This window comes from Giraffa tippelskirchi, chromosome 13 (assembly GCF_054371585.1).
Source record: "Giraffa tippelskirchi isolate mGirTip1 chromosome 13, T2T-mGirTip1v1.2.pri, whole genome shotgun sequence".
In the NCBI taxonomy this organism is placed as follows: domain Eukaryota; kingdom Metazoa; phylum Chordata; class Mammalia; order Artiodactyla; family Giraffidae; genus Giraffa; species Giraffa tippelskirchi.
In genome coordinates, this window is record NC_137287.1 from 2,794,413 (window position 1) to 2,806,517 (window position 12,105).

General features: G+C 54.7%; 1 protein-coding gene across 13 annotated transcripts in view; it reads left to right on the forward strand.

The window, feature by feature from the left end:
- SDK1 (sidekick cell adhesion molecule 1) overlaps positions 1–12,105 on the forward strand; it is an 840,913-nt gene that overhangs the window by 702,964 nt on the left and 125,844 nt on the right. For 12 of the 13 annotated variants that reach the window (XR_014072186.1, XM_081552683.1, XM_081552682.1 and 9 more), the window contains 2 exons: positions 8,468–8,632; positions 11,098–11,235. Coding sequence is in view for 11 of the 13 variants with exons in the window: in XM_081552683.1 (XP_081408809.1) it covers positions 8,468–8,632; positions 11,098–11,235 (303 nt within the window). In the remaining 2 variants the exon portion in view is untranslated. The remainder of the gene's footprint in view (positions 1–8,467; positions 8,633–11,097; positions 11,236–12,105) is intronic. The other variant, XR_014072185.1, reaches the window with a different exon arrangement.

Consider the following 12,105-nt stretch of genomic DNA (forward strand, 5'->3'; position numbering starts at 1 on the left):
CACGACTGGAAACTGACCTGGAGACTCTGCTTCACTTCCTCAATGTTGGAAAGCGGGCAGCCAGCAATTAGCCTTCTCCAGTGGCCGACTGGACCAGGGCAGGCTGACCGGCTCACCATCCAGCCTCTGAAAGTCAAGAAAGACACCCCCTGCACTCCAGGATGGAGGCTCGCAGCTGCTTGGAGTCAGATGAAACGCTGTTACAGATTGTCAGTGTTTAAATAGCTTGCCGGTACCGTGAGCTCTGGATCTCAGCTGCCATCTGTTACAGGCCTCATTACACAGAGTTAAAGGCGGCACCATCTTGCTGCCGCTCCCCAAGCCCTCTGTAGGGCAGTGGCGTCTGAAGGGAGCTTGCTTGTGGCGTGTGGGCCCCTGGGACAGGGAGTTTGTGCTCAGAGGCCGCCCAGAATCTGGGAAGACTGAGCCCATTTTGGGGAGGCCCCGGGGGCCCCAGGCTGCCTGCCGTTCGCCCACCAGTCTCATCTCCATCTTGCCCTGAAAAGCACGGAGCTCGCCCACTTGGCTGGTCTGGGGAGGGCGGCCAGCGGGCCTGGACAACTGAGCAGGCGGCCGTGCTGCCTCATGAGTCTTCATTTTAACCACAGGCAATTCTGCTGATGATCAGGCAGGGATCAAGACCATCCCCCGAGAAAAAGAAATCCAAAAACACAAAATGATTGTCTGAGGAGGCCTTACAAATAGCTGAGAAGACAAGTGAAAGGCAAAGGAGAAAAGGAAAGATATGCCCATCTGAATGCAGAGTTCCAAAGAAGAGCAAGGAGAGATAAGAAAGCCTTCCTCAGCAATCAGTGCAAAGAAATAGAGGAAAACAACAGATTGGGAAAGACTAGAGATCTCTTCAAGAAAATTAGAGATACCAAAGGAACATTTCATGCAAAGATAGGCTCGATAAAGGACAGAAATGGTATGGACCTAACAGAAGCAGAAGATATTAAGAAAAGGTGGCAAGAATACACAGCAGAACTATACAAAAAAGATCTTCATGACCCAGATAACCACGATGGTGTGATCACTCACCTAGAGCCAGACATCCTGGAATGTGAAGTCAAGTGGGCCTTAGAAAGCATCACCACGAACAAAGCTAGTGGAGGTGATGGAATTCCAGTTGAGCTATTTCAAATCCTAAAAGATGATGTTGTGAAAGTGCTGCACTCGATATGCCAACAAATTTGGAAAACTCAGCAGAGGCCACAGGACTGGAAAAGGTCAGTTGTCATTCCAATCCCAAAGAAAGGCAATGCCAAAGAATGCTCAAAGTACCGCATAATTGCGCTCATCTCACACAGTAGCAAAGTAATGCTCAAAATTCTCCAAGCCAGGCTTCAAAAGTACATGAACTTTCAGATGTTCAAGCTGGATTTAGAAAAGGCAGAGGAACCAGAGATCAAATTGCCAACGTCTTTTGGATCATCGAAAAAGCTAGAGAGTTCCAGAAAAACATCTACTTCTGCTTTTTTGACTATGCCAAAGCCTTTGACTGTGTGGGTCACAACAAACTGTGGAAAATTCTTCAAGAGATGGGAATACTAGACCACCTGACCTGCCTCCTGAGAAATCTGTATGCCGGTTAAGAAGCAACAGTTAGAACTGGACATGGAAGAACAGACTGGTTCCAAATCGGGAAAGGAATATGTCAAGGCTGTATATTGTCACCCTGCTTCTTTAACTTATATGCAGAGTATATCATGAGAAACACTGGACTGGATGAAGTACAAACTGGAATCAAGATTGCCGGGAGAAATATCAATAACCTCAGATATGCAGATGACACCACCCTTATGGCAGAAAGCGAAGAACTAAAGAGCCTCTTGATGAAAGTGAAAGAGGAGAGTGAAAAAGTTGGCTTAAAGCTCAACATTCAGAAAACTAAGATCATGGCATCTGGTCCCATCACTTCATAGCAAATAGATGGTGAAACAATGGAAACAGTGACAGACTTTACTTTTTTGGGCTCCAAAATCACTGCAGATGGTAATTGCAGCCATGAAATTAAAAGACGCTTACTCCTTGGAAGGAAAGTTATGACCAACTTAGACAGCATGTTAAAAAGCAGAGACATTACTTTGACAACAAAGGTCCGTCTAGTCAAGACTATGGTTTTTCCAGTGGTCATGTGTGGATGTGAGAGTTGGACTATAAAGAAAGCTGAGAGCCGAAGAATTGATGCTTTTGAACTGTGGTGTTGGAGAAGACTCTTGAGAGTCCCTTGGACTGCAAGGAGATCCAACCAGTCCATCCTGAAGGAAATGCTGAAGCCAAAACTCCAATACTCTGGCCACCTGATACGAAGAACTGACTCATTTGAAAAGACCCTGATGCCTGGAAAGATTGAAGGTGGGAGGAGAAGGGGACGACAGAGGATGAGATGGTTGGCTGGCATCACCGACTCTATGGACATGAGTTTGAGCAAGCTCTGGGAGTTGGTGACGGACAGGGAGGCCTGGGGTGCTGCAGTCCTTGGGGTCACAAAGAGTTGGCCATGACTGAGCGACTGAACTGAATTCTGCTGATGCTCTGACACAAACACACCAAACTGAGCAGCGACTAAGGAAATTCGTTCGGGACTAGAACACAGAGTCCCTCTCAGTCCTGGAGAAGGGCGGTCAGCGAGCGTGGGCTCGGCCCCGGACCCCGCCGGCAGTCCTGGAGAAGGGCGGTCAGCGAGCGTGGGCTCGGCCCCGGACCCCGCCGGCAGTCCTGGAGAAGGGCGGTCAGCGAGCGTGGGCTCGGCCCCGGACCCCGCTGGCAGTCCTGGAGAAGGGCGGTCAGCGAGCGTGGGCTCGGCCCCGGACCCAGGTTTCAAGGTTTCCTCCCGGTAGGTGTTGCTAAGCTCTGAGGAAGGCAGTGGCAACTGTGCAATGGGCATATGCAGCTGATTTATCTACACAAATTATTTCAAGGCGTTTTACTGTGTAGATAAGGAAGACTCGTTTACATATTTACACAATAGGCAGGAATGGCACTGAAGGAGCTATAAATATATTTTCCTCTCCAAAGCAGTCGTGAAATATACATATTTAGGATGTACCGAATGCAAGGCAGACATTGTGTTGCTTTTTTCACAAATAATGTATTTAGCCCAGAGATGGGCGAGGGTGAGATGGATTATGGTCCCTGGTCCCTGGGTGGGGGAGGGTGTTCCCCCCAAATTTTCAGTCCTCCTGGGAGCCCCCCAAGCCCTTCCTCACTCATTCTGTCCACTTGCAGTCTTTGACTGCAGGACTTTTCAGCTGAACAAAGGAAAACATCAGTGTTTTGCCGAAGGTTGAAAAATCCACGGAAGTTGCTGAGTCAGCACCCTCAGCACCAGGGCTGCGGCTACAGTTCTCACCGGCCTGTGTTCAAGCCCGTCTCCCTCACGGGCCCCGGTGACAGCCCATCAGCCTCTGCGGATGTTTATTCCGGGGCAGGGCCCCCCATCACAGGCCATCCTTTGCATTTCAACATTCATCTCGTGTGTCCTGCCTTAAACAAGGACCAGATAAAATACAACTTTTTTTAATCAGATATATTTAGCCTCAAGTTTAATCCACACCGTGTCAGTTAAATTTCCGACCCAGACCATTTATACAAAGAGAAATGGCAACATTCAAGAAATAAACGGGCTTCCCCAGTGACTCAGTAGTAAAAAATCCACCTGCCAGTGCAGGAGACCTGCCCTGGGTCGGGAAGATCCCCTGGAGAAGGAAATGGCAGCCCACTCCAGTATTCTGGCCCGGACAATCCCAGGGATGGAGGAGTGTGGCAGCCTACAGTCCATGGGGTCGCAAGAGAGTCAGACACGACTTAGCGACTAAACAACAACAAGAAATGAACAGCTGCCGGGCTCAGAACTGCAAACCGCCGCCCTGCGTTCACTGTGTGAGTTAGTGGAACCAGAAATCTCGCGCCGTGAGTGACAGTTTCATTCAGTGTGGAGACTGTCTAATTGTCCAGGAAATCGGACTTTTGTATCGGCATCTACCTGTGCTTCTGGCTGTTGGGGGATCCACGGAGCACAGACCCCGGGATGTGCCTGCGCTGAGCGGGGCTCTGGTCAGGAGGGAGGTCTTCCTGGTTCCTGGTGCCGAGGATGCGCCTCCTGCCGCCACCAGGCGAGGAGGGAGGTGCTGGCCCCAAAAGCGAAGCGTTGCCTTGCTCTGCTCCGAGAAACAAGCCGGTCAGGGCGGCAGCCTCCATGGCTGGAGGGTGCTTGCCTTCCTGGAGGCCATTCAGAATTAGCCATCTTCCATTTTAGGAAACAAATGATGCCATAGGGCGGCCCAGACCAGGAGCTTCTGTCTTTAGAGAAAAACCGGCCGGCGGGGCCGCCTTGTGTGGATGGACAGCTCTCCTCCCGAGCCAGCGGGGGAGGAGGCGTGTGGCCAGAGTGCAGTTTATCCAGCAACGTTCTGCAGCATTCATTTCTCAGCGGCTCCCCCACCTTCTTACTTGCTCTGGTGTTTTCCCAGCAGTGTCTCAGTAACTCAGTGTCTCAGTAACAGGAGTCTAGGAAGGTGCCGGGGGTCCATGAAGGGGGGCCGGGCCCAGCAGACACCGCGAACACCCCAACACAGACATCACGTGGCCCCGGCCTGAGGGTCAAAGGCCTGGTGCCGTCTGCAGGGCTGCTCCTCAGCCCCCGGGATGTGGCTTTGGGAAACACAGCGACTGTTCCCCTCAGGCCAATCCGAGCTCCCCACGAGGGCAGGGAGGGAAGGCTGGCTCTGTCTCTGGGGCACCCAGCAGGGTAGCCTCATCTGGTGTCTGAGAGTGGGCCAAGCACATCCCCAGAAGAACACAAGGGCCCGCGCTCCCCTCAAATGCTGATTGAGATGGAAGTTCAAGCCCAGGGATTATCCTGGTGCGTGGAAAATCAGCTGCACAAATCTCATTATGCTTAATAGTTCTGTAATCTTATTTCCCCCCCTAATTTGTAGACATACTTTTCTCCATCATTGATTTATTGAGATATTTAATGACAGTACAAGTGCGGGAAACAGTCGGCAGTGGAGAGACAGAGTGATGTCCCAGCGGCCCCCCGGGGTTTCTGCCGGATAAACAGCCGGGAGGGTTGCAAGTGGAGCCGAATATGCTGAGTATGCTGGTTTTGGAAAGGCAGAATTGAGCAGAACAAAAATGCAAACTTTTTTCTATTAATTCAGAAGGAGATTCTCTTGGTATGACTCCTCCCCTCCCAGCGTTTTTCCATGTAAAGTAAATCGTCTTGTGTTGAGATTCTGTATCAATATTTTAAAAACGTTTCTATGAAAAATACACATAATTCTTGGAGCTATGACAGAGCATTTAAAATAAAATGTGGCCTTTGAGTGACGGCAGAGGAAGGGGAAATAATTTTTTTTTTCCTTCAAGTTGCAGGAGAGCATTACAGGAAGCTTACTTAGTGCCAGAGACACTCAGAGAACCCGCTGCAGCAGTGCTTGAGCTGCCGAGGACAGTCTGGGAGCACCCGTCACGGTCTTGTTGGTCCCTTAACTACAGTGGGTTTAGGCAGTAGCCAGTGCTGTTTCTTCAGTCTCTTTCACAGCATAAAACTATCTTCTTAGTGGGAAAACACCACACAGTTCGTTGAATGTTTAAAGCCCTTGGAACAGTGGCTTGCTCATAGCAAGCTCTAAATAAAGAGTGGTGATTATTATTTTATGAAAACTTGCCTGGGCCAGGCCCTGTGAAAGGCTGTGGGGGCAGAGCGTTGGATGAAAGGATGGGTGGGTGGAAGGATGAATGGATGGATGGATAGGTGGAAGGGTGAATGGGTGGAAGAAAGGAAAGATGGATGGAGAGAGGGAGGGTGGGGAGAAAGGAAGGAATGAAGGAAGAAAGGAGGTAAGAAAGGGGAGGTGAATCATGTCAACTGATATTTATTGAACTCTTGAAACATTCAAGAACCCGTCGGTACAAACAGACAGGCAAACGTAAAGAAGTGTCCTCGAGGCCCATAGGCAGACACTGCCATCTCTTCCTAGAGTGGAGGAGTGGGTCAGGGCTGGCCTCCAGAAGATGAATCTGAAAGGGTGAGATGACCTTGTTGGTTTTCCTCCACCCCCGACCTGTAGACTTATCAATAGCTCATTGAGACCAGAAATCTCATCTGGTTCCCTGTTGGCTGAAACAGGGCCTGAGCAGAACATGAGCTCTTAAGTGTTTGTGGATGGAATGGGTGGTGAATGGGGGTGGAGGGGGAGCGGGGCCTCCCCGGGTCTCCAGGCGAGGGCCTGCAGAGAGAGCGCACCCTTCGCACCAGAACTAGATCACAGAGAACAATCGGACGTGTGGACCCTAATGTCAGAAGGAAGAGGAAGGCTTAAGCGAAGACTTGCCATTTGGACGTTGTTAATGGTAATGGGTGTCTTGGTGGGAAACTCCTATAAATGTGAGTATTTAGAAATAAATAGTCATCGCGCTCCCTCTCCTCAGTACCGTAATCTGTACCTTTCAAGTCTCGCCCACATCCATTCCTTCATTAACCCGTGACTACAAGCGCTTAACCAGTGCACACTGTAAGCCCTGTGCAAACACAGGCTCCCACGTGGGTGATCTCCTTCTGTTGACCGTGGGGCTGATCCTCTCGAGCTGCTGGTGTTCCGAGGTGTGTGATGAGGCTGTTTCCCAGAGAGCCGTCCGCCCTGTGAAGCATGCACGTTCAAATGCGCTGTTCCCCTCCAGATCGCCTGCTCTTTGTAAAAGATCACCTACTTGCTCCTATAACAGAATTTATAATTCACAGAGGATCACTACTTCAAACGAACAGCGTGGGCCCGGAGCCCACTTTTTACCAAACGAGCTCCTTAGAGACTGGATTTCACAAACACTCGCGGGGTGTACCGCTTACTGAGCACTTCCTCAGTACTGGACTCGTTCAGTCCCCGAGGCACACTGTGATGTGGATGTCCTTTGTTGCCCGTGTTCTATGGTGGGGCACAGAGAGGTTAAACACTCTCCCTGAGGTCACACAGCTCACGGATGATGAGGCAGACTTCACACCAAGGCTGTTGAAGCTGCTTCCTTTCTCTCTGTGTATGATTTTCTGGCTTCAATTTCAGTTTTATTAATGTTTACCCGTATGTCAGGGTTTAAAGAAACTCAGTATGTGTTTTTATTGTGGTAAAAGACATGATGTAAATTTGCCGTCTTAGCCGTCCGTGGGTGTGCAGCTCAGTCGCATTAAGTACATCCCCGTGGTTGTGCAGCCATTACCACCATCATCTCCAGGGCTTGTTCATCCTCCCAGACTGAGGCTCTGTCCTCATTAAATCACATCTCAGCCCCTGGCACCCACCCTTCTCCCTTCTGTCCCTGGGGATTCGCTCTGGGAACCTCCTAGACGTGGGACCGTACAGCGTCTGTCTGTGACACAGCGTCACGTCCTCGAGGTTCATCCACACTGTGTCAGCAAGTGCGAGAATGTCTCCCTTTCTGAGGCTGGATCACACTTCTCTGTGTGGCTGGACGGACCACATCTTGTGTATCCAGCCCTCTGTCGATGGGCACAGGTTGCTTTCATCACCTTTCGGCTCCTGTGAATAATGCTTTATGAACGTGGGCATGTAAGTTCAAATTTCAGTTGTTCAGTCACTCAGTCACGTCTGACTCTCTGCGACCCCATGGCTGCAAAGAGTCAGAATTCAGTATGTCTTTTAAAATCTATGCTTGTATCTGGTAGCTCCCGGGAAGAGACTAAAAACGACTGGTCTTAGGGCAGCCGTGACATCCTTTGACTCCAAAGGATGCTTGAACTCGAGGAAGGCACACCGGGGGTTTGGTTCGGGAGGTGAAGCCAGGTCCTCAGGTGAGGGGCCGAGGCCCCTGAGGGGTTGGCCCAGAGCCCCTGCCTGCATCTCCGTGCCAGCTGCCCCTTGGTGCCATCCCCCCATGAGAGAACACGACCCGCTATCGATTATTGAAAGCTGTACTGGGCACACTGCAGTGACCACCCAGACAGTGTAGACAGCGTGACAGCATCAGCACAAACCTGGGAGCTGGCTGGTGAACGAGGCTGTTGTTCAGCGCTTTCTCTTTGACCCGCTAGCTGGATTGTCATTTCCAGTGAGAAGGCAGTGGGGCCGAGAACTCAGGGCGGAGGCTGGTGTGCGTGGGGCCCTGGGCCCGTGAGGGCAGGGGCCTGTGTCTTCAGGGAGTCGGGATAGTGGGAACTTGGGGGTTAGGGACACGCGGTGGGCGGGGACAGCAGGATGTCCAAAGTGAGCCAGCCAAAGAGGAGACGGGCCAGAGACCAGAGGCCAGGAGGCCGTCAGGGGAAAGCGCTCCTGCCCAGCTTGTAGCCTTGGCGGAGGCTGTTCAGGAGGGCGAGGTCCCAGCCGGAGCAGCTCACCTCCGGCCCCCAGGAGGGAGCTGGGGGCTGAGGCCAGGGCGGGCAGGGTCCACCCGCAGGGCCTCCATCTGGGAGACCGGCGCCCTGACCTCCGTTCTCACTGCCCCACAGACGAAGGCCTGTGGGACATGTTTGTCAAGGACATTCCGCGGGGCGCCACATCCTACACCGTCAGCCTGGACCAGCTCAGGCAAGGAGTGACCTACGAGTTCCGGGTGGTGGCCGTGAACCAGGCGGGCTACGGGGAGCCCAGCAACCCCTCCGGCGCCGTGTCAGGTAGGAGCCCCACCCAGGGACCCCAGGGGCAGGACGGTGTGGGCCCCGAGCACGGCCGTCCCTGGAGGAGAGGTCCTGGCCACACTGAGCTCCAGCCTCTCTGGGTTCTCCTGTCTCCCTCCGTCAGAGCCAGGGCCTCGGCCTGAGCTGAGCAGGGTCCCCCCCCAGGGGAGAAGGCGTGCCCTCCAAGTGGAGGGCCCGAGACCCTCTGTGAGCGGATGCGTCCTTAACGGTTGAGCCGAAAATTGAAAAGCAAAATTCCGCCACCCTGCCCCTCCCCAGCCACCAGCCGGGAGAGCGCGAGCCCTCGGCACGCGGGTGTGTCAGCCCAGGCGTCCTTGAGGGATGCCGGCCGAGGGGCCCGGTGCGCCCGGCGCCTGCGATGGGAGGCCAAGGCCTGCCGGCTCCCGCGCCAGCCCCCGGCTCTGCCGTGGGGGGAGCGGCAGACGTGGAGGGGCGGCCAGGGTCCTTGACCCGGAGCTCAAGTGTCCATGGCGACAGACCCTGTCCTCACCAGTGACGTGAAGAGGGGTGTGACCGCTGGGGAGGAAGTGACAGTCCTGGGCCTGGTCTTGAAGGGTGCAGGGGGATGGCTGCAGGGAAAGGAGAGCCTGTACGAGGCTGGGGGAGTAGTGAGGGACCCGGGGGGACAGGCTGGGGGGGAGGGTGGTCACGCGGCCTGGACCCACTCCTGGGGACCCGGGCGCAGATGAGAAGCAGGCCTCCACCACACCTCACCTTAGGGTCCCCCCTCGGGAACACTTAGAAAACAGCCGTGCAGGGCCCCACCCCAGGCAGCAGTTGCATCACGGGGGTCACAGGTCTGGGACGGATGATTTTCTAGCTCCAAGGTGGTCCTTCCATCCACCGAGATTGAGAGCCAGGCTCTAGAGGTGAGGGTGGCTGCAGGCCGACCACCTGGAGCTGATTTGAGAAAGGAGCTGGCTGCAGAGACGTTTGGAGGTCACAGGCCGATTCTGGGCCAGAAACCACGCACCTTCCTTCCAATCAAGACAAATATGTTCCCCATCCCCAGAGTCACATCTGTTTCAGCTGCTGACTGTGCTGCTTTAAATTGGAAACATCCTTCATCCTTTCCTTGAGTGGGCCTGGAGGGAGGGGAGCGTCCGCGGGCACCCGGGCACCGCGTCCTGGTCTGGGAGCACCGTGGATTCCAGGGGCGCTTGGTGAGAGGGACAACCTGGGGACCACTCGCTTGTTTAATGAAAAATAGGCAGAAAGATCAAATTTACCCCTTTTACCTCATCTTTATGAGAAACTTGTAAACATACCCTAAGGTAGAGAGAATGGAATAAGGAAGCCCCAAGCCTATCACTCGGTTCAGCAATTCAGGGCTTGCCTCCCTTGACCACGTACAAGAAGTGACAAAAAGCAGTTCCAAATGCACAGGGCTTTCAATTCCGCACATGCGTAGGGGATGGAAAGGCTGGTTCCTACATAAGAACACGGCTCCGGTCCTCGGGCCGTGGGCGCCATGGCTCACACGTCCTCTGAAGTCCAGCTCGTGTGTGTCGGACCTAAAGCGCTGTCGCCTGCCAGGGCTCCCTCTGGTGCTGTCGCAGTACCCGGAGCGGACTCCCCCTTGTTCGCAGGGCGCACACGCTTCGCGTCCATCCACTGAGACCCTTCTGGTGGGTTTCTGCTTCTGGGCGGCAGACCTCGGGGCTCCCGTTCGGTCCCGCACATCCGATGCCCCCCACAGGGAAGCAGGTGGAAGGCACGAGGGGGACCCCGGGGCCATCCGGCACCTGGCAAAGAGCAGCTCCCATCTCTCTCTCCTTAGTAAACAGAATAAAACATGAGGAAGAAGACAATCCTCCTTCAAAGTAACTCTCAGTTTTGCTGCAGGAGCAAAATCCGTAGGGCACAGCCCCAGCCTCCGTGGGTGGGGGGCCCTGGTGCGCAGAGGAGGCCGACAGGTAGCAGACAGGCCCCTCAGCCGCAGCGGGTGAGCAGAGGTTCCTGGGCGGGTGTGGGCGCGTCCAGCTCTCGGCCCGGAGCGGTCGGTCACAGGGCTCCCAGGCTTAGACTGAGCGCACCCAGGCTCGTGGGCGCAACACTTGCAGGAGCCCATTTTCCACCCGAGAACTCCCTGCGATGTCAGGATTCAGCGGGGGTTCTGGTGGCAGCAGGAATGGAGGCGGCCAGGGGATTTGGGGGTGTCTGCGGAGAAAGCCCCCGTACCAGGAGAGAGGAGCAAGGCCGGGCACTTCCGTTCCTCCCTCCCTGTAACCCAGACAACAGGTGAAACGGGGAGAATGTAAGCTCGCTGGCCAAGGCCTGGGGTGGGGGCAGCAGGGGGAGAGGACCCCAGGCCCGAGAGAGACAGCGGACCCAGAGCCTCTCCGGGAAGCCGGTGGATCCGCCCAGGCCAGGGTCCCCCTCCCCGGTCACAGCGGGGCCGGAGTTTCTGCCCACGTGACCGTGCGCCTGTCGCCCTGCAGCTCAGGTGGAGACGCCGTTCTACGAGCAGTGGTGGTTCCTCCTGGTGATGGCGCTCTCCAGTCTGCTGGTCCTCCTGCTGGCGGTCTTCTCGCTGCTGCTGCACAGCCAGAGCAAGAAGTACCGCAACTGCGGCACAGGTGGGGACGCCCCCACCTCCCACGGGGCCCTGGGGCCGACACGTCGGGGTTCTCCCTCCTGGTCTGGGGGGCCCGCACCACGCTCCATTTCAGTCCATGAGACGGGCACAGCAGACTGCCCTCCGGAGGCAGGAAACGGGAGCTCTGGGCACCGGCATCCGGCCGGCTCTGCCCTCACGTGGGCCACGCGTCCTTCATCATCCGGCCCCTGAGAGTCTGTTTCCACGTCTGCTGCAGCTGCTCAAACGCAGGAGTGGTTTTTAGTATGATTGAACCGTGGGAAGTGGGAGAAGGAAATGGCACCCCACTCCAGTACTCTTGCCGGGAAAATCCCATGGTCGGAGGAGCCTGGTGGGCTGCAGTCCATCGGGTCACAGAGTCGGACACGACTGAGCGACTGAGCACACACTGGTTGTTACTTTTATATCGTATCTTCCCACCCAGAGATTTAAAGTTGTGCTAACTTTAACTGGTAAATTTAAACATGTGGATGCAATATGTAAACACTGCTAGGACCTTCAGAAAAAAAAGTGGAAAGTGTTTAGAGATGAGAAATGGCCCCTTCAGTATCACGAGGACAGTGAGCGGGGCACGGCTCAGTCGCCTCGGGGCAGCTCAGGACGGTTACATCCGGCTCTGTGGTCCAGCCCTTCTTGCTGACGGAGCAAGTGTTTCCTGGGCCCCGCACCCCGGCTCTGAGCCCTGCCAGCCGGGCCCCGTTGTTCCCAGCACGGCTGGGCCTGGGTGTAGCAGGTGCTCAGTGAGTGTCCACAGCTGAAAGAGTCACCATCATTAGAAAAATGGACAAATGCACGTGGGCAGAGCCGGCTATGGAAGGGCACAGACAGTGTGGCTTGCTTTACAGGAAGG